We start from the raw sequence: 24,892 nt of genomic DNA on the forward strand, positions 1-24,892 counted from the left end.
ACATTGCAGTAAAGCCGATACGCCTTACTGAGGCAGGTACCATGAATCCGCCCTTTTCTTTTCCCCGCTTACGTTTTTTCTTGAATTATATTTCTGATTATGTTTTTGATATCTTATTTCATTTTTCACCCTAATTACCTGGTGCAGCATGACAGGTATTCTTTTGGCAAGCAACATCTGCAACATCCATTAAATAATGTCTCTTTCTTTCTCTACACCTCCCACCGATGAATGGCGTGTGGTAAGATTTATTTATTTATTTGTTTGTTTATTTATTTATTTATTTATTTATTTATTTATTTATTTATTTATTTATTTATTTATTTATTTATTTATTTATTTATTTAATGCCTCTTTATTACATGAGAGATCAGCTAGCTTGTACATTGAGATAAAAACAAGAGGATGTCCTTTTTGAACCTGATAGAATTGGAAGCGTGGGACCTGTAGTCAAGTTTGTGGCCGGTACGATTCAGTTTGCAGTGGCATTAGAGCCCCTTTGTAATGAACGTACGGTCAGACGAAGCTAACTTTTACTTCATCGGAAGTCCTATTACAAGCAAACTCACTCCAAGCCCTGACACGGCACACAGGATTGCTTCATAACTGAAGGAACCGCTTATTGTGCAAAGTAATAATAATAATAATAATAATAATAATAATAATAATAATAATAATAATAATAATAATAATAATAATAATAATAATAATAATTTGCTAATAAATTGCTTGCCGGGCAAGCAATTTCTCCGGGATTGAAGCCCCTTCACCACTGTGCGAGACGATAGAGCTTCGCATTTGGCACGAACGAACCGCTTTATAACAAGGTACGCTTGACGACGATCGGAGATAGCGTTACGCCAGGCTAACCCCGCCTGTAGTAAACACTTTAGCCATCGAACCATCCATGTAAGGCTATATGTTCGAAAGCTTTACTAGCAAGACCTTCAATACAAAAGTGCTTAAAAGATTTTGTCAAAAAAAAAAACATCTGCACTGCTTTAGTTATGTCGGCGCGATACATGGCCCAGGTTAGGTCTGGGGAGAAGTGGACATCGATACACCTTAGGCGAGTCAGCAAGGATAATAGAACAATGGCGACTTCTTTAGAACGCCTTATAACGGGAAAGTAGAAGATTATTGAGGTCACGAGGGTTGGTTAAGAAAGAAAAAAATGTTGAACTAGTTCATTTTTATATCTAGCTATAGAGCGCTCGTCCTTGTCTATTTCGTGCTTTTGTTTGTTTCAATTTTTTGCGCTAACTCCCACTAGTTAACTGCTGTACATGGTTAATCTTAAAAAGTATAATGTAGTGCTAAATCAAACGTTCAATGAGTGGCCTGTATCTATTGCAAGAAAGAACAATCATAACACGGTACTTCTAAGGACTTCTTGTGATATCAATTCCACAAACGGGCGCAATGAGTGAAATTTACCCTGATGCAAGCTGAGGCGCAAAAGCTTGAGTAACAAGCGCGTGTTAGGGACCTTTCCAAATGCATTTACGAGGTTCGCCTTAAGGACACCACTTGGAGTGTTGAAATCAGGATACAAGCGCAAGATGTGCGGAAACACAGGAAGCTGGTTTTGACGAAAGGTATTTTTTTTTCCTAATCCGGATGTTGAATTATGGGGTTTTATGTGCCAAAACCACTATCTGATTTCGGGGCACGCCTTAGAGGAGTACTTCGAAAATTTGAACCACCTGGGGTATGTTTGAGTTTAAAAATAAAAAGTAGTTTACGCAGGATTGAAAGAAAGCGCTGCTACTTCACAGCCCACAATGGTCTTGTGATTTTATAACAGACGCTATAGCTAGAACTATAGGTCAATAACTATCCTGGACAGTAGTGATCAGGCTTCTCATATAGCAGCTGGAAAGATTATATGCGACTATATAACCGCGGCACTGGAATCATCATCATCATCATCATCATCATCATCATATTTATGTCCACTGCAGGACGAAGGTCTTTCCCCGCGGTCCACAATTACCCCTGTCCTGCGCCAGCCGATTGCAATAGAAGTGCTGGATGTTTAATCAATAGTACAGCCAAGAATCAGCCAAATAGTCGTTGGCTCGAACATTTTGAGAATAAGAGGCCCCAAAGCCAACCCGTTAGGTGCAATTAAAATAAACGTCACAACTCCTTTGGTATATAGCCAAGAATTCGCAGGAGCAGCGAGGGTGTGATATAACACTGACGCTTGACCAGTGCAGTCACTTCTTGTTTCAGGGGTCACCAGAGGGCACTTTCGTCAATCATTCTGAAACGTGCGCCCGCTTTGCTCTCTAAGTAACCACCATTGTGCGTATACTCTCTGTACCTCATTGCACGCCCCAACGAGGCACGCAAGCATGTCGTTAACGACGAGCGGCACTATATAGCACCAAAGCAGGAGGCTTGCGAATACACACACCTGCGTCGACGCGGACGTCGATCGACTAAACTTATCATCCAAGCCTCCGTATACGGTCCGCGCTAAATTTACTGCCGTGGAAATTTGATTTCGCAACCTTTCTGGGACGAGACGGATTTTAGGAGCTCCACGGACGGCGACCCACGTGCGCAAAGTGATGCTGCCGTTGCACCTTTTCGATCTCTCCTCCGCCATCATTTGTTCGAGAGCCTGAACTCTATAGCTTAGCCTGCGCTCCAGCTTCGGTTACGTTTCAGCGCACGCTGCGCTCAAGCTTACGCCGCGGCTCGTTTGGAAGCGCTGTTTTGATTATTTCAATACGGACGCGCAGCACCAGAAGTTTTGCGTCAAGAAAGGAATGAAATAACTAGGCATGTTCAGTAACAGTGAACTAGGCGTAGGCTGTTCCTCAATGTAGTTCACTGCATTCGCTACCACTGACAAATGAAGATACGCAGAGGAACAATTTTAACGCAGAAAGAATACGCAGATCCAAGGCGACGTTGGAATCCGGGTGATTCGAATCTTGTTTGAGTTAGCTATGTAGCAGCAGTGCCACAGGTGCCACGAACACAGTCTCGTGTCCTGTAGCTGTTAGCTATCTGTGTCGTGAGGACGGAGGCGATGCGTGATGCTTGTCGAGGGAAGAATGCTGATCAGAGGTGTATTGGCGAAGAGAATTAAGTATACGACGCATGCGTAGGTACACTTAGGGCTTCTGTAATCCCTGTGTCACATTCGCACATGCATAACCACTCTTGGAGATTTGCCAACAATGGGCGCATGCCCAGTGACGCATGCATGTTGTCCATTCTGGCACCGTTAGCTGCCGTTAGACGTCGCTGCTGCCTCAGGAGCGGCCCGGCGGCCGCCGTTCCCGCGCTCTAGAGAGAGAGAAAGAGAGAGAGAGAGAGCTCTTTATTGAAACTGCATAGTGTTCAGGCAGCGTATTTTCGCCTTCATGCTACTCCGCAGGGAATGGCACGAAGGAGAAGAAAGGCTAGAAGAAGGTAGTCACGAGAAAAAAAGAACAAAAACAAAAACAAGATGCAGGTCGTGTGATGTTATCAGTAGCAGGTATGAGGCAGATAGCAGGTAGGTAGGTAGATAGGAGGTAGATCAGAGTAGGTTATCGTGTAATGTTATGCGACGCATGTAGATGGTAAATGCAAAATAAAATAAAATAGCAGTTTTGGTGAGACGACGTGCGTGAGTCATAGCTTAGACAGCAAACCAATAAGAACAAGAAGTTCAGGGCTTTGCGCTGTTTTGAGGGGCAATGCCAGAGACCCAGCATCCGTGTCAATGTCAAAGGGCTTTGCTCGAGCTTTTCCATGTTACCTTCTATAGATGTCGCTAGTCTCTGTAAGCTGGGCACTCGAGCAAGATGGGCTCTAGGGATTCTACCGCGCCACAGTTGTCACAACGTGGATTTGGGGTCTGGGCATGGCGAAAAAGAAGATTGCTCCTGCATGCAACGTTCAGCCGAAGCCGGTGATAGGCGGTCTCCAGATGCCGTGGTAGACATTGTGGTAGCCTTGATTAGAGTTCCGAGTCGATGTTGAATAAAAACTTGAAATTGTCTGAACGTGAAGACCGTCTTCTACGCCGTTCACTGAGTACATATCGATCGCTTCGCTAAAGCTGCAGCTTCACTTTTAGTGAAAATACACTTTTACGAATTATGCTATCGTGTATTTTGCGGGCTGCCTCATCCACCTTTTCACTACCTATTATACCGCAACGTCATAGAAGCGACTGAACTGCTATCGCATGTCCAGGCGTTAGATGCCAAGTGGTGTATATAGGCATGCTATGTACTGGACCAAAATGTAATTGCTCGATTTAGTGCTTTTCGTGCAAAGGCTTTGCAATGATGCTTTCCAGACTGTGAATATTGTCCATTGTTGTTAAAGTTGCCGTAGTACGTATCTTAGCGCCTGTTTCATCGCGTACAGCTCAGACAATGTTGATGACGTTACTCGCTCTTAACGCCATGAAAATGTCTGGTCTGTGGAAGAAACGAAAATACACAGGAAGAGCTATGTTGCGTAGAGGAGCCGTCAGCAAATATGTGCTTCGTAGTGGAGTAAGCTTCTCGCTCATGTAGGCCAGTGCTGTCTCTAAAATAGCGGCGCAAGGCATGTTCTTCTTGGAATCTATTATAGGGATGTACATACTTTCGAATGTGTAGAGGAGACAGCATCCACGGAGGGAACTGTTGTGGCATGATCTGAGGTGCCTGTTCGGGGATAGTGAGTCGAATTTCGCCAACAGCCTGGCCCGGATCAGGAATAGTTTTGTATTTTGATATTACTCAACACATGATTCTTGTTTTAGACCAAGTGCCTTACATGTATGCGGGTGGTTTCCTGAAATCGTAGCAGGTCAAGACTTAAACAGTGGGCCTCGGATACTGTCCCTATACAAGAAGACCCCCTTCGGAAGACCGAAACAAACACGCAGGCTATTGTTACGTGCCGCTTCCAAGCTTTCCTCATTATTTGGGGACAGTCGCTGCAGGATAGAACGGCGCAGGAGGCTTCAACATAAGCATTATGAAGCATCAGCATCTACCTGCAGTCGTTACCCCGCCAGGGTCCAGCAAGAAACCTAATAATTTGGGATGCGTCGGAGATTCTCCGCCGTAACATTTCCACTTCCAGTGTCCAGGAGAGGTTACGAGAAAGCGATGTGTCCGTACGTAGGGAAGGGATCGACCACCAAGTATTAGTGGGTAGTCATCCACACAAACAAGGGTGACGCCGACTGTACACATTGGTCCAGGTTGTTTTCTACTCGATAAGACTGCATCCGTCAAGCGGGAAGCAGAGGCAAAGACAGTTCCGTTTTAAGACATGAGTATCACTGTCGGGGGTGTGTCTGCTTAATGGGATTCGTCGTTACTTACGAGGAACGGTCATCGTGCGTCGTGCATGTGATCAACGAACTACTCCCGTGTTCCAAACTTCATTAAGTCTTCCTTTCATCCGCGTCTGGGGTAGCGGTCCCGTTCGCGTGGTGTCGGCACAAGCGCGATAGATCGAACATCCGCACTGAGCGGCCTCCTCCACGTGCAACCGTTGACAAGAAAACGCACGGCGTCGAACCAGCGAACGTTTTGCGCCACTGCGATGCCCTCCGTGCATCCGCGTCCAAGGGGACTATTGATTTCTCTCCGGCGGCAGAATCAGCGGCGAACGTTCTCCCCGTGGCGCGCCCGATTTCTACGGCGTGCCGGCGAGGTTCCGTAATCGAGAATTGTTGCGCGCCGCCGTCCAAACCTGCCCCCGGGAGACCCGTGAATTCTGCCGGAGAGTGCCTCCACTCTGCAGGGAACCTCGCGCTGCGCGCGCGGTTGCCCAATCTTCACGACACAGCGCCGTGCGGTTTTCTCGTTCCGTGCGCGTTAATTTGCCTTCAGGATAAACTTCCGTGGACGCTGTTTTGTGACGACTGACTCCGGTTGGCAAGACAATTGGGAGCTCGATATTATATGATCGCTTTCGCCGCTCCTGCTTCGTACGGGCAGCGGACATCAAAATTTGCGCGATAGTCGCCAACGCGGGTATTAACTCGGAAAATATAACTAACTGCTGGCTAACGTTTTAAATACTAAATCTAAGGGGTGTATCGTAAATACAGCATTGAAGTTAGCCGCTATTTAAAGCGTAATCTTTTGACATTAAATTTGCGACTAGCACCAGTTTCAAGAAATACGAACTCAAGTTGTACCGTGAAATGCACTGTTGTTCCATGTAACAATGTTCTATAGAGCAGTTTTTCACAGTGTGGAAACATTGTGAGTTGTGTATATTCCATTCGCCCCGTCAAAGCTTACTGCGTACAGCTCTGTCGTATATCGATAGCAATATACACAGGTTCAAGATCGCACACTGTTAGCTTGGACTCGCTTGTATTATAGGCGAAGCAGTCTCGTTCCTGACTGGCTTTCGCACTGTGGAAAGTGTATTCAGTGTCTACTGAGAAATAAACACCTTAATGCCGATGACCGTGTGCATGATTTGATCGTTACAGCACTGTTGGTAGGGACGCTACTGTTGTGTTTTGTTGCTTTTCAGGGAAACAGGTAATTTCGAGTACGTATACAAAAAACTATCATCCTCAATGGCTCCTACCCCCGTAAGCAAGCAAAAAATGAAATGGCTCATAGCCCCTCAAAGCAGAGGCTTCAAGCACTCAGCAAAGTGAAGTTTACATTCTTTTGAATCATGCATACAACATACAGAACAGCATGTAGAAAACTATCATCATCAATTACTCATACCCCCGTAAGCCATGGCTCGTACCTCCGAAAGGCAGAGGCTACAAGCACTCGACAGAGTGAAGCGAACAGTGCATACATTATTTGGAATCACGCGTACGACATACAAAACAGCATACGTTTCAATAAAGAACAAGCTCAAAACAAGCATCCGAATCATGTAATTGATGATAAGGCGCTCGTGATAGCAGCAGGAAGCACGAAGCGCTACCCGCACAGTTCTCCCAGTAATGATTACTGCTGCGCAAGCTGCCGGTGTGACGTCCCTAGCCTTTGGTAAACAAAATTACCAGCCTGGCAACTGATTTCAATGTTGTTGCAGCACCGCTAAGGGCGGCGGCGCGCTGTCAAAATTACCATTACTCCCATTCCTTCCATTACTCTAAAATAGAACTACTACTATTACTCTAAAGCCATACAGCATTGCACCCCCCCACTCCCTTAGCAGTTGTAGTGGTGGTTTCCAACAGCTTCGCTAGACATTCATTTTCGCAAGGTCAGGATGGCGAGCTCTCTTTCTTCTTTATTTTTTCTTTCCTGAAGGTTTGCCCTAATTGGTCCCTGCTCTGCACTCTGCTGGCCCTTCAGTTTTGAAACATTTCTAATTAATATTTCTGTTTATGATGCGCTTAGAACATGGAGCCTGCTGTATTCATCAAAGCCACCTTTCCATTATATTACTGCGCACCGAAGAGCAATGTTCATGCATTCCTTTAAAGAAAAAAATGCTGCGCTGTATAGGCTGTTAATACTACTATTCATCATGCTCATTTAGGCGAGGCACGTGTCTTGCTTTCTTGCTTTCTTGCACATTTTGGCTGGTTCACGCTAATCTCAGACGAGTGCTTTGGTCTCTATGGGGCTTTAGCTACATTGCAGTGCGAACAAAAGGCGGCAAAAATAATGTTCGCTCTTCCGTAAAAATTCGATAAGCCACCGCGCAGGCAACGCACCGCTGCGCTCCCTCTTTGTTTGTGCTTTGCCCTCTAATGCAGACACGGCCACTCAACTCTTGACTACAGATGTCGTCTCTCTGCAGGCTTACAAAAGCTACCCTTACAGCGACGAATTGGGACCGTCTGTAGGCAGTATATATATAGGCGCTATATCAGCTAGGCCTCTCGTGAGTCCTATGAAATATTCCTAAGTTAACTAATTATTAATTAACCTTTCAAAGTTATATTTGTGTTACTTTCACGGTAAGGAACTGATTATTAGTAAGTAAATTGAAAATCCAAGTACCGTTCTTTCTGCTTTTTTTTTTTTTTTTGATAACGCGCCGAAACTCCAGCGCAGATACGTCAGTGTGACGTCACATATTTCAAAGTACCTTCTCGTATTTTGGCCACTGTGGCTCGGTAAATGTTTGCTTAAAGCAGCCTTCGGGTTTTATAGAATGCAATGCCGAAGCGGAGAAGGCACTCGAAGAACCAAAGCCACTGCTTGCAATTCATTTTTTCAAGAGCGGACGCCAGATGCCTTTCCTCAATCCTTGTCCGAAAAGCGACAGAAAAGCACTGGGACAATTCGAATAATCGCCGCAGCCGACTCCAACGATTGGACCCTACCATGAAATTTAGGCTACCACTAAAGATTCAGCGCAGCTGTGCCAGCCTTCTGCACAGACTTAGGCTGGGAGTGGCGTTTACGCGCGGGCACGTGCACTTCATGCGACGCACACTGTAAAATAATTTACACCTTTAAAAGTGAGAAAGGGTGTAAATATGTCTGTAACTCACACCCTTATGGTGTGATTTGTATAGCATACACCCTTATTCACCTTTAAAGGTGAGTATTCTTTGAGTAGTCCTAATTGGGAGGCTTGTTATATGTATTACATCTTGCTTCCGTCGTCACCTTCACCCGTCATGCTCCTCACTCTTTCCTCTTTCTTTCCCTCTTCCCCTTCCCCCAGCACAGAGTAGCTAGCTTAGCACAGAGTAGTATAATTAAACGTTTCTCTCTCTCCCTCTTTCTTTACTGAGAGTACGTCTGCTAGTTCTGAGCAGACGTCATCCAAATCTATATGACCCAACGCCGAGCTGGTGCGGAGAACTTGAAGTTGGCGTCGCCACCTGCATATTGTGGTTGCGCCTTTTTCGACTTACCAAGCTTCCATTGCCTTGTTACTTTTTTTTTGTAATTTACTAGAACCATTGAACTAATGTTTCCGTTCGGTTTATCTTCAAGTGCATTTCCTATCGTCTATCTGTGTCCCGCAAACTTTCGAACGCGTTGTTTGCAGGCATTACTTCACAAAACTTCACGGTCTGTCCATAGATTTCACAGGAAAATGACGACAGAACAAAGTACTGATTGATTAATTTTGTTATGGCTGCTTTAGTTTATTTTCTACCATAGTAAGGTGGTTTTTGTGTATGTGTGGGCCCCAATGTATTCTAGAAACACCTCTCTCTCTCTCTCTCTCTCTCTCTCTCTCTCTCTCTCTCTCTCTCTCTCTCTCTCTCTCTCTCCTTTATTTTACACAGCGCGCCCGTGTCAGTCACGTTATGCACAAAACACAGATAGCCGTAGCGGGTGTAATTTACTGTCGTATAAATGCGTAATACAGCTTGTGCGACGTTCTAGGATAGGCGCCAACATATTAGACACTTCCGAATAACGAATCGAATATTGTCCCGTTAGATACGGTCGGCGAATCGAATGGTCAACATTCGTAAATACGAATATATTTAATAGCTTTCGAGTTTTTCAACATTGTCAACTGGGCGCAATGTAACATAAAATTGGAGCAAAAGTAAGATGATTTGCACTCCCGCGGGCATGTTCTATAGACATGAAACGTGACAACTTACGTAGTGGAGCAGGCTACCTCTCTCACGAAGACAGATCTTACCGGCTAAACCACGATCATTGGAGCGGCCCGCTTAGTGATTAATTATCACTACTTGCAGGACCAAATAAAGTTTTCCTTCCTTCCTTCCTTCACACTATCCCAAGATTCCTGGGCTTGCCAACAAATTGCATATTTGTTTCCGAGGATCAATCTGACGGGTTCTTAAGAAAGATGGCTTCAAAATGTGCAATCTAACTACAAACACTTGCTAACGTTAAAAAAAAAATTATGGGGACTTGCATGCAAACCACTTTCTGAATATGGTGCACACCATAAGAGACTAAGAGACTCCGGAAATTTGGACCACCTGGGGTTCTTTAACGTGCATCTAAATCGAAGTGCACGGGTGTTTTCACATTTCGCACCACCGAAATGGGGCTGCCGTGGCCGGGATTCGAACCGCAGCCTTGGGCTTAGCAGCCCAACACCATAGCCACTAAGCAACCACGGCGGGTTCTTGCTCACGTGATTAATACTGGGATCTGAACATTGTTTTACAATAATGGTGATAACAGCTGTTCATTATTCGAAAACTATTCCAAAAGCGACTTATTCCGCATTCCCTTCTGTGCCCCGACTTTAGTTTAGTTGTGTGCACCGGATCTTAAGACTGTGTTTCACCTATTCATGTGGTTTGACTTTCAGATTATGTGTGTGAGTTGACTTCAGGTTTGAGTGCATTTTTATGTAATTTATTTATACCTCTGGCGTTCATTATTTGCATTAAGAGTAGTAGCCGGCCAACGTCATCTAAACATCAAACATTTCTTTTATTCCCAATTTATTTTTATTTGGTTCGTGTTGGATTCCCTCTCAACAGTCGCTGTTTACGCACACCCCTATACGTATACGACGCGTTCCCGACGCCCGTGTTCCCCCTTTCGACCACCGCTTCTCCCTCGCAGACGTACCGCTCTCCCGAGGGCGGCGGCCGCAGCCAGCGCATCTACCTGCAGCTGTGGGACACGGCGGGCCAGGAGAAGTTCCGCAGCCTGACCACGGCCTTCTTTCGAGATGCCATGGGCTTCCTCGTGCTCTTCGACCTCACTAGTGAGCAGTCCTTTCTCAGGTGGGTGTACGCACACACGCGAGGCTCCTGGCCGGCAAGCCGCGCGCGCGCGCGCAGCGCGCATGTTCTAGACTAGAGACAAATCTGTGCAGTGCCAAACTAGACCGACGCACAAGACGAGAATGGTGATTTTGATGATGAGGGTGACGACGCAAGTTTCGTTTGTCGCTAGCGCGTTGCGACAGCCTAATTTCAGAGCACTTTCTTAGCACAGATCCAGCGCTCGCTGGATGTGTGCGATCGCAGAGAGAGAGAGAGAGAGAGAGAGAGAGAGAGAGTGAGTGAGTGAGAGAGAGATTTACAGAACGGCAGAGAGCTTGACCTCAGCTATAACTTTCTCTGGCCTGCTACTCTACACTGTGGAAAAGGGACGGGGAGGAAAGGGGCTGATGAATGATGATAATGGTACGAGGAAGAGATACGTATGTACAAGTTCACAGAATTGTGGCATCTCTAAAGCCGTGCGTCAAGCCCAGTGGCTTGGAGGAAGGCTATAGCGGCACTTGTTATCAGGGCTGCTCTGTTTGCATTAGGCCAAGGACCTACAAGAAACTCGTCTGATAGCGGCCTCTTATCGAGGTTTGCAATGGAAGAGACCAGTTTCTGTCGTTCTTGCGCGCAAGCGGGACACGCGCAAAATATCAAGTGTTTCTGGTACCTTACAGTATTCACAGTTTGGGCTAGCATCACTGCAACCTATCAGATGCCTATAACAGTTGGTAAATGCGACACCAAGGCGAATCCGGTGTACCATGCTTGTTTGGATTCTTTTGAGCTTGTGAGGCATACAAAATTTCATTTCTTGGTCCCATTTGTGTACTGCTTGTCTCGTCGACCGCAGAGACATATGGAAATTGAGGCATGTGGAATGAGAAGCACACAGGGCACGAGCTTGTGCTTCAACTTTGACCGTCAAACGACAGTTCATGTTTATAGCGCCATGTCGTGTGCGTCTCTCGCTCTCGTTTTGCGTTTGTTTAGTGCTAGTTGAAAATGTCTCAATCGTGGAATACGCACCAACTCACCTAACTTTCTTCTATAATTGTTTTACCCACTCATCGCTTTATACGTCAGTATGAAGAAACTTTACTTTTTTACAGCAATGTATACTGGCGGGTGACAGGCCGAAGTTAACAGGAACCCTTTATGGGCTGACAAGTTGACCAATTTGTCCAGCGACCGGCTCGCAACCTGAGCACGGAAATTTATCCCAACTGCCCAGACCCCATCACGAAAGTGCATTGGCGTGCAGCTCGCGGCCGTTCTTTCCGTCTGTCGCAACTTCGAGGATGACGTAGGCCCTCGTCGGGGCGCGCGAGCGCCCAACTGCAGGCATAAATAAAGTTTCTCCAATCCAATCCAATCCGTCTGTCGCCAGGGTGGAAGCGTAGCAATTCGTCGAACTGTATATCTGTATATGTCAATGAAAACTCAATTCTCCCAACCCACTTCTAACTTTCATTTATTTTTTCACTTGCGCCCTATACAATGTTCACCAATTAACACCCTTAGAGATATTTTTGTCTATAACTCGCTCCCTTGCGGGTGTAAGGGTATGAGTTATAGACAGATTTGCACTCTTAAGAAACATAAAGGGTGTAAGTCGGTTTAAAGTATATTACCACGTGACGGAGTCTTTGTATTCTTTTCTACTTTTCCTGTGATGTATTCCCTAAATGTACGAAGTGCTATAAAAATGTTTCAGTTTTAGGCCAAGATGTAACAGAATACCCAATACACCAATGATTGTGGGCCCTTGTGCAGCAGCATATGTACTGCTCCATCCATATTTTCATTTTTCTGAAAGCTCCATGTTGTTGTTGTTATTAAAAACTTTATTGGAGATACCGTCAATAAACATGATCATCCTATTAATTAAGCTATTCGCGGTAGCCCTCATCAACGACTTTAAATCGACAACCAGCAAAACAGCTCTGCAAGCTTTGCGAACGAGTTTCAGGAGTCTATGCTCGTTGTGCAGGCGAATGACGCTGGCTTTGGTTGTTACCGCAAGAAAGCTTGCCGGTTTTCAGCGCTCTGTGAGCGAATGTATTGTTGCGTCGGAGCACGCAGTTGATCCTGCGTCGCATTTCTGGTCGTTTGTGCCAATTGTCGTCTCCGGGACATCTCATAACTTTTCAGCATTATTGTGCCTCAATAGTCTAGCCCTCTAAAGAGACATCGTTCAGAGTCTCAACTCTTCTACGAAGACCATATACAGTTTGGCCCCCTGGTCAAAACCAGGATGTAAGGTATCAACTCTGATGGTAACCCCGTGTACGGGGTTACCATCACTGTTTGGCCCCTGGTTACCAAACGCCCGTGTACCGTGCATTGGATGCATGTTAAAGAACCACAGGGGGCCAAAATTAATCCGGAGTACCACCCTATAAGGCGCGTCTAATAATCATATCGTGATTTTTGGCACGTAATATCCCAGAATTTTCTTTTCTTTAGGAGCAGCACGCCTGGCAGAATCCAGGAAGGAGCCCAGGCGAAATGCACTCCTAGACGACGAAAGCATTTGCGCGTTGAAAGTGCCGCCAATAACGGCAGACTACGCGGACGTTTTATTGGCGCGATGCACGCCGAAACACAGCTGTGTATACTTACGTCACCCCGAAGATCAGACTATGCCCCAGGGAAAGCTACTGATTATCAATTGAAGCCAACGAGGCTGTGCGTGGCGCAACTCTAGATTGACTGAAACGATATACAATGCGAACTTGGCCAATTGTGAAAGCGGAGGTTGAATGAGCCAATAGGATGCCTGTGGTGAGCCATTTGACTGTTTCCGAGGCAGCTCTCTGCGCGCTGCGCTGAACTGACGCAAGAATCATCGCTTGCTCTCGTCAGTGCAGCAACACGCGCGATGGTAGAATTTCCGCAAGGAGTATACATATACCGTAGGCTGAACCAGTGGTGGATGGAACCGATCCGGAACGGCTCCTTCAATTCTGCTTGGGCTCGGTTTCAAAGTGACCGAAGAAGTATCGGTTTGAATCGGATCCGGTTCGGATGAAAATAACGGTTCAGCTACGGCTTTCGGATCAGTTCCGGTTCAATGCGACGCCCTGCATAGCAGAGTTCCACATGATTCCTTGCTTTCGGAAGGCCAACTTCGCAGCAGTACCGCGAATGTTGGAAACAAAACTCGGAATTGCTGCATTCTGCCATATGGCACATTGACAATGGGACCAGCATTGCGAATAATTTTCATTTATATTTATGACTCATAAGCATAGTTTCTTCCCTTCTTTCGTTCTTTTTTCTTTTTTCTCAGAAACTTCGCTAATCATACTCGCTGGCGGTCTATGTGCATCCTCTTCCACTGCACTTGCACTTTTGAAACGCGAGCGCCGCTCAACAAATATAGCAGTTGTTAGTTTGCGCCCCATGTCTTGTATTTGGGCATTTCTTTTGCGTGTGAAGCACTTGTAATGCAAGCATAGCAGCTAGTTTGCTGTGTGACTCGCCTTTACGTTGAAATGGTCAGGCACAACATGAACGATGCGCTGAACTAAAAGTATTCGTCAGGCTAAAATCAGCAAATGCCGGTTCCTCATAGGCTTTCTGGATGGTTCGAATGAAGTTACTACTGATTTGGCATTTCGGCACATAATTTAATGTTATATTCTTGCTGTAGCTGCAGTCCACGCAATAGGCGCAAAGATGCGCACGTACGCTGTCGCTTGTGCAATACAACGTTCGATGTTCACAACACGATGCCTCCTGGCGCAATGACTGATGAAGGCCGTTTGTCCGGCCGGTTCTCCACTTAAACGAATGCTGCCTCCAGCTATCGCGCAAAGCAATCGCACCCGCAACTTTTTCATAGCACCTCATATTGGTAAAACCAAAGAAGATAAACCTTTTTCACCTTGAACACGAGGGTTGTTGCATAATGTCCACACACCACTTCAAGTTCAACGGATATTCGTGAGAGAAGAAAAATCGTCACACACCAGTCAACATGACGAAGCTATACAAAGGAAGCTAATACCGGTTTTCAGAAAGAAAGTATCGCAGTGGAAAAGAAATCCTTCCTGGTCCCAGTATAGAACACGGTATCGACGCATTTTTGGCATGGACGCTTTACCTTATCACCTGACTACGACAATTTTTCGTTCGTGAAGGGAGGAAAAATGGTCAATCACTCGGCAGCACAGCGCGAAGCTGCAAAGGTTTCTCCGAAAGAATTTCCGCGGAACTTATTTGCCATAGTCAGCGGCTCTGTATGGTCACGGCTGCTCGATCAACATTGCACAGGTGTGTGTTTTTGATCGAGCGGCTGTGGTATACTTCATGCATTGTTATCTCCCCTTCTGATGGCATTTTGTTAAATATTGTCAAGGGCGGCGATGCTGTGTTCAGTGCTTGTACGATGACGAAGACGACGGTGGAGCTATATGGTGTGCGCGTGCTACTAGCCCTACCATTGCGACAGCGTTGTGCGTCTTGCCTTGTAAATATGTCCTCTGTATTGCAACGGCGCCCCATACCGACTTGAACACTATACCTTTTAATAGCATTCCCTATAGCCGCCATCTTCCTACTTCTGACTTCTCGTATTCCTCGTTCTCTCCCTGCACCCACAGCTTAGCTTACAGCCGCGTTTAATAATGATGACGATGGAGGTGTGTTGGTCTTCTGACCATCGCCCGTAACAGCATGTAGCTTCTACCCGTAACAATTTGATCAATTAGCAAAGTCGCAAAGTCCTCTTAGGCAAGAAAGACGAAGTTAAGGCACATCCATGTACTGTACCATTCATTCCTACGCTGGCTGAACCACCATGCTTACACCTGCCGTAGACACTAGCGCCAGGATTTCCTCAAGTATCTTAATTTTTTAGTACTTATATATTGTCATAGCGCGGTGACCTGAAAATGCCGCGCGTGTCAATGTTTGTCGCTGTCGGTGTACTAACATCTTTGGTTTCTGAATCATGTTCATGCATTGCTGAATACGCCTGCTTTCGTCAGAATCATCGAAGCTAAGCAGCAGCAAGTCCTTCGGAAGAAAATTATGTGGAGGTGCTGATAGCTCCACCTTTCAGACTTCTGCCAATAAATTGTTCGGGTCCGCCGCGATAGCGAGACACTTGCGGTTCCGAGCGAACAGCGCGAAAAGTAAACGCAACTTACAGGCAGACGAAGACTGTGTCTGCTTTTGAACTATGCATCGCGAACCAGCTCAGTCAGCCACTATATGAAAGTCGTCGTGTCTGCACCAAATAATACCCGCTCCCCAAACTCTTAAACCCACCTTAGCTAGCAATATTTTTTTGCCGTCGACAGCTCGATGAGTTCCATTTTAGCGTGTTGCCGCAGGTCCGCATCACACTCTGGGCGCGAGACAGTGCAGTATGGGTCTTTTGTTGTGGTGCTTTTTTTTAGCAGTTCTGTATACGTGATTCACGTGTCGCTCTCTTCTCCTCGAACAGCATCCGTTCGTGGCTCGAGCAGTTGCGCACGCACGCGTACTGCGAGAACCCGGATGTGGTGCTCTGCGGCAACAAGGCGGACCTGGAGGAAGGACGTGCAGTGACCGAGGAGCGGGCGAGGGCCGAGGCCGCCAAGCATGGCTTCCCTTACTTCGAGACGAGCGCCGCCACGGGCCACAACGTGGGACGCGCCGTGGACGCGCTGCTCGAGCTGGTCATGCGCCGCATCCAACAGACCGTGGACCGCGGCGGAGGGGGCCAGGCGCTGCCGCACCATGCGGGCCCAAGGTCTCCGCTCACTGACGGGGACCCGCTGCGAAGGGCCCCCGGCGAGGACCCGCTGCCGCCCACCCACAATGGCTGCACCTGCTAGTGTTAGGCTGCACGGTGAGCCCCATGTGAAGTGCAGCCGCCGCAGGCGCTGTTTCGCGCTGAGTCGTCTTTGAGTCGCTGAGTCTTTGTCAAAATATTCGAAGCCACTCTGCGAGCGACCGGATTTGTTGCCAGGTGCCGTTGCAGCACTACGTTAGCACACAGCGCTCCGAAAACCTAGGCCCATATTCACAGAACTTCTCTAGTGTAAATCGTCAACCACGATTGGCCATGGATTCGTTCTCACGCCGATCGCTATCATTAGTGACCTATTAGTGACCTATTACTGCATCTATCTATCTATCTATCTATCTATCTATCTATCTATCTATCTATCTATCTATCTATCTATCTATCTATCTATCTATCTATCTATCTATCTATCTATCTATCTATCTATCTATCTATCTATCCGTCCTCTTACGCCCACCCAGTGGCCCAAGTTGTCTACCAGCTTCGGCCATTAGGCTCGTGGTCTTGATGCCGTCGTGATTGAACCATCGTCGTCATTCCAGCTTTCTAGCTTAGTGATCTGACTCTCGTCGTGCCATCGTCGTCACGCCTTCTACGCCTCCAATGATCCAAGTTGTCTAATAGCTTGAACCACTAGGTATGTGTTCGTGATTGTGAAGCCGTCGGAGTCGTTGCGTCTTTGTCATTCCACCTTTATTATTCGCCTCTCGTCAAGCCTTCGTCATCATTGTGCTGTCGCCATACAGTCGTCATCATGCATTCGTTGTGCTATCGTCCTCGTGATGCCATCGTGATCGTTTCATCGTCGTCATTCTAACTTCGTCATCTGACTCTCCTCATGCCGCCACCATCGCGCCATTGTCATCATACAGTCGTCATACCACTTTCGTCGTGCCGTCGTCGCCACGTTGAAATTTGGTCATTATTATTACCTCAAAAGGTGATCCCATAGTCGACATGCCGTCTTTGTGATACCACCTTCGTCGCTCCATAGACGTCATTTCTTCGTCATTCCAACGTAATAGTGCTGGCGTCATGCTATCGGGATTATGCGCCGCAGTTGTCATGGCTATAGCCACCCGGTCCCGACGTGGGACTAGCCAGGTGCGCGAAGAGTTCGCGTCCTCGCCGGGGCTCCAATGAAGTTTTTTCGCTCACTGTCGCGGCATCGTTGTCAATTGCATCGTCGTCAGACACTCGCTCTCATGCATCCGTTGTTATGCGATCATCGTTAAGTCATCATGGTCACTTCATCATCCTCACTACAGCTTCGTCATCGACTCCCATCACGTCATCGTCGTCATGCAGACTTCGTGATACAATTGCCATCATGTCGTTGTCACCCCACACTCGTCGTCATCCCATTGAACTCATACCATTGTCTTACCATCGTTGTCATTGCATCGTCGTCGTGCATTCGTTGTCATAGCATCCTCGTGACGCCGTCGTTTCGTCGTCGTCGTCATTCTAGCTTTGATGTCCGACTCTCGCCACGACGTCATCACGCTACCATCGTGACGTCGTGACGAGGATGCGGACGACGTATACCACTGTCGCCATGCTATCGAAGTCATGACGTCGTTTTGCTATCGTCATCACTTCAGTAATGTCATTTCATTGTCGTCGAGCCATCGGCGTCGTACCGCCTTCGTCAGTCCATCTGTGTCATTCCTTCTTCGTCATTCTATCGTAATAATTCTGTCGTCATTCAATCGAGATTGTGTCACTGCGGTTATGCCGTCGTCATCACAGCGTCTTCGCCAGACAGCCGTTGTCATGCATTTGTTGTCGTACCATGGCAGTCATGGCCATCGTGGTCGCGACATCGTTCTAGTTTAGTCATCCGTTTATCGTCATCCACGCCATCGTAGTCATACAATCATCATCATTAGGTTGTCTTCATGTCTTCAAGCTTTTCGTTGTTATACCATCGCCATCATTTAAGAAGCGTGATCTCATTGTCGTTTTGCCGTCATTGTCATTCCATCGATATCATTCCTTCTTCGTCATTACATCGTCGTCACTGCGTCGGCGTCATACAGTAGCCCTCATGCCGCCAAGCTCATGGGCGACCTTGGCAATCTAGTGCCATAGCAAAGGGGAACGATGTCACATATAGTCGCATATATGTCGCATATAGCTGAAGGAACGGAAGTCTCAGAATGATCACTACTCATGTTAATAAACATGACTTCAGAAACACGCTGTACCGCTACATTGCTGGGAGAGCTTAAATCAGAAGCTAAGAACTTGGGAAATAGAGGCACTCCACAAGGGGCTGTGCTCTCACTCACGCTATTCAATTTATCAATGTTCAAGGTTGCAAGAAATTTTGAGAAAATTGGGGGTATACATTATGTGGTATATGCCGACGACATAACCATATGGAGTACCAAGGGTAATGTAGGACAGACAGAGACCAGATTACAAGAAATTTTATATGTTGTAGGGAACACACTGAAAGACATGGGGTTGAAATGCTCGGCAGCCAAATCAGAACTATTGGTCATTAAACACCGCAGAAAAGATCGTAAACCAAGAGGTTACACTCCGGAAGCTTAGCCAAGAGTGTGCTTATACACTCATGAAGGATCCGCAATATAGGTTAGTTAAAAAAATCAAGGTTCTTGGGTATCACATAGAAGGAAACAATGCTAACTGTAAAACAATACAACATATCTCGAATAAAACAGTTAAAGTCGTCAGGTTACTAAGGAGAATTACCAATAGACACAGAGGCTTAGGGGAAGACAGCACTTTGAGGCTAATGCACGCCTTTGCTCTCTGTCACTTCACTTATATGGCTGGATTATTCAAATGGAAGCAGGCAAAACTTAACAAACTTCGTGTGACGCTCAGGAAGCTTGATAATGTAGCCCTAGGGATACCGACCAACGCTGCAACCGACAAACTCATGAGCCTAGGGGTGCACAACACAACGGAAAAAATCGTGGAGGCCCAACAGCTAGCGCAACACGAAAGATTGACAAACACACGAGCTGGTAGGAACATATTACACACAATAGGGTTAGAACTGAATATATCAAGAATCCCAATAAAGGCTGAGGTAGAATTAAGGACTGAAGTTAGGAATAAGATCAGAACCAACCCTCTCCCCAAAAACATACATCCAGAATATAATATCGAAAGGAGAAAGACAAGAGCTAAAGCACTCTTGCAGGAAGTAGAGCAGCCGAACCAACTGGCAGATATAGTTGATGCTGCCTGGGTGAAATGTAAAGAAGCATGTACGGCCATTGTATCAAATCCTCAAGGGAACGTACAAAATGATATCACTATTTTTACCGAGGACCCCACGGTGGCGAAACAAGCGGCAAGCTCTAGCCATCAGGAGTAATAAGTGGGTCTGCTTTAACAGTGATTCAAAAGCCGCTATAAAGGGTTTTGATAAAGGCTACGTAGCTGGAGTTGCAGCTAAACTTTTTGAAACATCGGGATTATGAGAACTGCAATCCGATGGTTTCCTGCGCATATGGGGAAAGTGAACGAGACTCGGGTAAGCCTCAATGAGGTTGCTCATGACTTGGCACGAGGACTTGCTAACCATAATGGTCACAACCGAGCCGTTCAACATCAAGCCAGGGAACATAGAGATCGTTTAATAACTTACAATGACGTTACCAAACATTACTATCTAGGACGCAGGCGATTCCCACTGCCACATTCCAAACTGAACAGGGCTGCAGGCAGACTCACTGCGCTTATTGCAAACAGGTAGTACATATCCCACACCGCACCACATTAATAAAATATATCCAGAGAGTGAGATTAAGATGGACTGCAACGATTGTAATTTCTGAAAAAGGCACCGGACTCGAGGTATAGACATAAAACAGGCTGATGATGTTCGCGATGTCCTCTCCTCTCCCTCTCTCTCATCAACATGCCCCAACTTGCTCTTCGCACATCACATCATGTCACTCTTTCACTCGCAGGGACGATGCCCACAGTCAAGAGGCGATCTCCTCCTCCTGCTGCCAAGCCCCCAAAACCCTTCTGGTGTCCGGCAGCGCCGAGATCACCCGAACCCCACCTGGAGGAGGCGCCTTCCTCCTCCCTGCAGCACATCTCTCTCCAGCTCGTGCATTTTGTGTCCGGAGAAATCCCAAGAGACTCTCAGGGCGCCGGTCTGGTTGGCTGTGTGTGGCGCAACGTTATGGTTTATGCTGGCCACTTGCAGGGGGTCGGGCTTTCTGGACCAAGCTTTACCAGTGTTTTTATTGGCTGCGAGAAAGAGGCCGTGGTCTTCTAGTCCTCCCCTCTCCCCCCCCCTTTTTTTTTTGTTCGTGTCGCATTTTTTTTCCAATTGTTTAACCTGCTCTGTGATTATATTTTTTTTTTCTTTAAGGTGGTCAGGATAGCTAAACCAGATATGTCTGATATTAGCACCGGCATCCCCTCCGACTCGCTGCAAAGAATCTAAACATTCTCGTGCATTCACGATGGCAAGACAGGAAGCTGTGTGTTTTTTCTTTTCTTTCCAACCCCTGAAATTATGGCGCGAGGTACAAAGATAGGATCACGTGGTGTTGTTTTAACTTTCTAAACTAACTTTTCGACAATATTCTAACATCTGTGACATTTCTGCCACTGATAGCCTGTAAAATAAGGTGCACCACACCGTGCAACAGGAGTTATCATTGTCGTTTGTGCCGACGGTTTGATCAAGCACGTGTTCGTATGTATACTATTTGTTGGTCAGCACAATGCCTAGATATGTTTCTGCAGTTCTGCGTTAATCCAGCGTGCGGGAGGCGACGCAGGTGTTGCGTGTTGCAGCTTTGTAGCGGATGCCGAACCGTATTCTTTCTTCTTTTATTTTTTATTTCCTGAGCGTGCCTATATACAGGTGCAAGGATACATAAGGGTAAAAGCACAAGGAAGTCGACCGCACTGCGAGACAGATGGTCTGGCATTAAGCTTTTGGCGCTGGAACGGATTTGTCAATTCTATGGAACCTTCTAAGCTGTCTAAGCTAATGACTGCAACGATATACCGCAGCAGTGTCTGAGAAGCCAATTCGACTGAGTATACCCATCTGCCACCCGTCTTGAATTTTATGTACACTCACTTCTTAAACAGCCATAGCTGTGCTGTCAAGTGATCTTCATTCATTAACTGCGACGTCTCTCATAGCCTAGGGTGACATTTGCTTGAAGAGACCAGACACTCTATTCTTCATAACGCTGGTATGGTTGCACTGCCCTTTTGTTCTATACGTGAAATACGTGGAAGAAGATTCGATACAGGATTTTTTCGTTTGCCAAGGGTACACAGTCATGGAGGAAGGAAATAATAGGAGGAAGCATAACGCAACGAGACTGAAGCCAAACCTGTTGGCCGAACACGTGATCACTCGCCAAAGTTGTCGGTTGGTTTCGGTGTTCGCGCTCTGTGGGCAAAGTCGCGGCAGGGCAGCTGAACAAGCATCATTATCATCATCATCATCATCATCATCATCACCACCATCCTCGTCACCGAATAAAAACTACTGGCATAGGTACAGGGAACCAAACTTCTCAGCAAATCTGCATTCTTGCTCCGTGATCTCGACGCGAGAGGTGACGTATTGGGCCACCACTGAGCAAATGTATGAGCTTGACGGAGCGTTCGCTGGTCAAGGCTGGCTGCATGACGTAATGCTCTCTCCTATCTTTTTCCCTCCTCCATGTACACAGCACCGGCACTGCTATAGTCGGAGAGCCTATTGTTTTAAAAACGTCGGTTTCCAGTGTGTGGTATCGCAATGGTGTGTCACCCTGCACACGTTGTAATTGCACTTCAGTTTATTTTCTTTTTTCTTTCTTCTTCTTCTTCCGTGTCATGTTGCTGCCAACAGGGTTCGGACGAGGCACTGGTCCGCTGCACGATCTTTCAAAGCCACATCTTGGTCTCTCTGTGCCGGATTCGGTTTTCACGCAGCGCCGCCACAGTTTTCGCGGCGCTGACGTCGGCGCCACGAAAACACATTCCACGAAAACGCTGTTCAGCGCATTGCCGGTGTCCACTTAAAAAGACGCCTCACAGAGCATCGCATGTGACCGCGTGCCGGATAGTTTATACCGCTGACATGATTAGCCTGCACAAATGCTGACAATCCACCACACTAAGCAGAATAAAGCAAATCAAATGCTAGTCACCTATGCTGACTGTTAAGATATTTTGTAATTACCTCAGCCTAGAAGAGTGGCAAGTTTTATAAATGAATTTATGATAGTGTTACTGCTGCGATCGTTGCATACGCTTTTGCGAGACCAAATTCAAATGAGTTCGCAGTTATCATCGCGAGTAAGACGCTTCTGATAAATATTGACGCCGTATGTTGAGCCTTTGGCAGTTTCGGATGAGTTTAAAAACATTGTTCTGCAGTAGATTCTGGTAAAATATAAACTATTAACAGCCCATCGCCTTGAGCTATCGCGAGCAAATGAAGACGAATTTCCTTGCCAAAGAACACTATTCTCAATCACTTTACCAAGACGCTTCCTGTAGTTGTGAATCACCTCGTCCTGCGTTTCACGCTTCGCACCTGTGTGCCTGCTCACCCATCTCGATACAGCTTTTTCCAAATTCCTGTTTACTGCACTCGCCTTGCAAAACCTTGCCTTGCGACACCTTGCCCTACAAAACTCGCATTTACTTCTCGGCAGGGCATGTTGCTGTTTACGTGTGCATGCCAATGAAATCTTCGAACAACACAGGAGTGTGTCTTTCCACGTACACGTTATTTTTCTTATACGAAAATCTACAAGATACGAGCAACACGTAACGGAACTCGTAATGGAACTCATGACAGCGCCGTCGTCTAGAAGGTATTCCATCTGCAAGATGAGGAACGCTTGCGCTTTGCTTCCGTGTTCCGTGCTCGCCATTAAATTAACGAACATAAATTACTGGAAAGCACGCTGGCGACTATTAGGCACGTGAAATTGCGTATCACAAATCTGACGACCTTCGCGTCTGGCTCTACGAGCTTCGTGGCGTTTATATTCGCCCGCTGCGCTGTCACCGCCAATGCACAATTATTCTATCGAGATTTCAGCAAATCGTAACACATGCCCGCAACACGCTCTCACGGCAACTTGGTGGTCTGCGCGACCAACTTCGGGGCGTAGCAGTGCCTACACTACGGTCACCGCGAGCGATGAGGTTTTGAGACAAGACGAGCTTCGCGCACGTGACAGCAACATGCCCTGCCGTGCGGCACGCGAATCCCACTCCCACCGCGTCTCTGCAGTCACTCCCTGCAATCCTCACAGCGCGCGTGCATCCAAAGCGCTTTCTTCCCGGTGTCCGAAAAAACCCTGCGTGCCTCAAGTCGTTCCGACAGTATGACGCCTGTAAGTGCAGCCAGTGGTGTGACGTCGTGCGTACGCGGTCCCTTATGTCTGACCACGTAATGAAAAAAAAAAGAAAGAAAAGAAAGAAAGGCGAACTGCGCAGATCGTCGTCATCGTTGGTGTGTTTGTGTGTGTGCATGCCGAAGTGCGTGGAAAGCCACGTGACGGGAGCGGGGCTATAGCTGTCGCGGACCCCGATCACAGCTTTCCCGGCATCGCAGACACAAGCGACTCGAAGCGTTCGCTTTGATGTTACGAGTAAATCTTCTGCCCAAGAGGCTGTAAGCGGCACGTCGAGAAGACTTTCTGTTATACTTGTTGAGTGTGAATAAAAATGAATTGCAAAAGAAGAACCACTGCAGCTGTGTGAAGCACTTGCATAGGCCACAAATCTTTCTTACTTGGAAAGGTTAGCGTGTTCGCTACGCTAAGGAATGCGTGAGGGCTACACTAAGCAATGCGTGAAGCTTGCATTTTAAAGTTAACCGACGCTCTTTACCTTACAATGGCAACAGGCATGCAGGTTCGGCTGTCTTCGTCATTTTTTCATTGGGCCTCGAGGTAACACCAATTTTATTAAAATTTACAGCGGTAATATGCGTTATTCCTCAACGTCAGACGCAATGTTACATACAACGGCGTAACGTTACACCCGGTGACACTGTTCTGTATAATGTGCTCCTTCAGGTTCTACGGTGGTTGACTTCAATTTTAGGCCTGACGAAAGTATTCAGAACATCCAAAGTCAAAACAAACTTACCATTATTTAAAGCAAAGAGTGATGTTTACATTTATTATGTGAAAATATTCCCTTTCATAAAAGTGAACATAAAGGTCCTCCCCATTTGCGGTGGTACAAAGTTGGAATGCACGAGGCACATGGCGTTTCATGGTCACTTGCGCGCATAACTACACCGTTAGATCGTTGGCGTTAGACCGATATTATGAACAGCACTTCAACTGTCTACATTGTTGGCCGGGTTCTGCTTGGTTTTTTACTGGACAGACACGTTGAATGATGCATACAACTCGCCGACGAAAACGAAAGCTAGGAAGTTGCATTTTTATAACGAGGCGTCATGTGCTTGTTCGCGATTCCAATGTTTG

The 24,892-nt window shown here is 46.6% G+C and overlaps 1 protein-coding gene across 1 annotated transcript in view; it reads left to right on the top strand.

Annotated features, from left to right (window-relative positions):
• Rab27 (RAS oncogene family member Rab27) overlaps window positions 1-24,138 on the top strand; it is a 139,933-nt gene extending 115,795 nt beyond the window's left edge. Inside the window, exons 3-5 of the mRNA XM_065424015.1 lie at window positions 10,470-10,633; window positions 16,080-16,466; window positions 20,381-24,138. Of these exons, the coding sequence (XP_065280087.1) occupies window positions 10,470-10,633; window positions 16,080-16,452 (537 nt within the window). The 3' untranslated portion in view covers window positions 16,453-16,466; window positions 20,381-24,138. The remainder of the gene's footprint in view (window positions 1-10,469; window positions 10,634-16,079; window positions 16,467-20,380) is intronic.
• The last annotated feature ends 754 nt before the right edge of the window (window positions 24,139-24,892 follow it).

The sequence above is a fragment of the Dermacentor albipictus genome, chromosome 4, assembly GCF_038994185.2.
Source record: "Dermacentor albipictus isolate Rhodes 1998 colony chromosome 4, USDA_Dalb.pri_finalv2, whole genome shotgun sequence".
Taxonomy (NCBI): Eukaryota; Metazoa; Arthropoda; class Arachnida; order Ixodida; family Ixodidae; genus Dermacentor; species Dermacentor albipictus.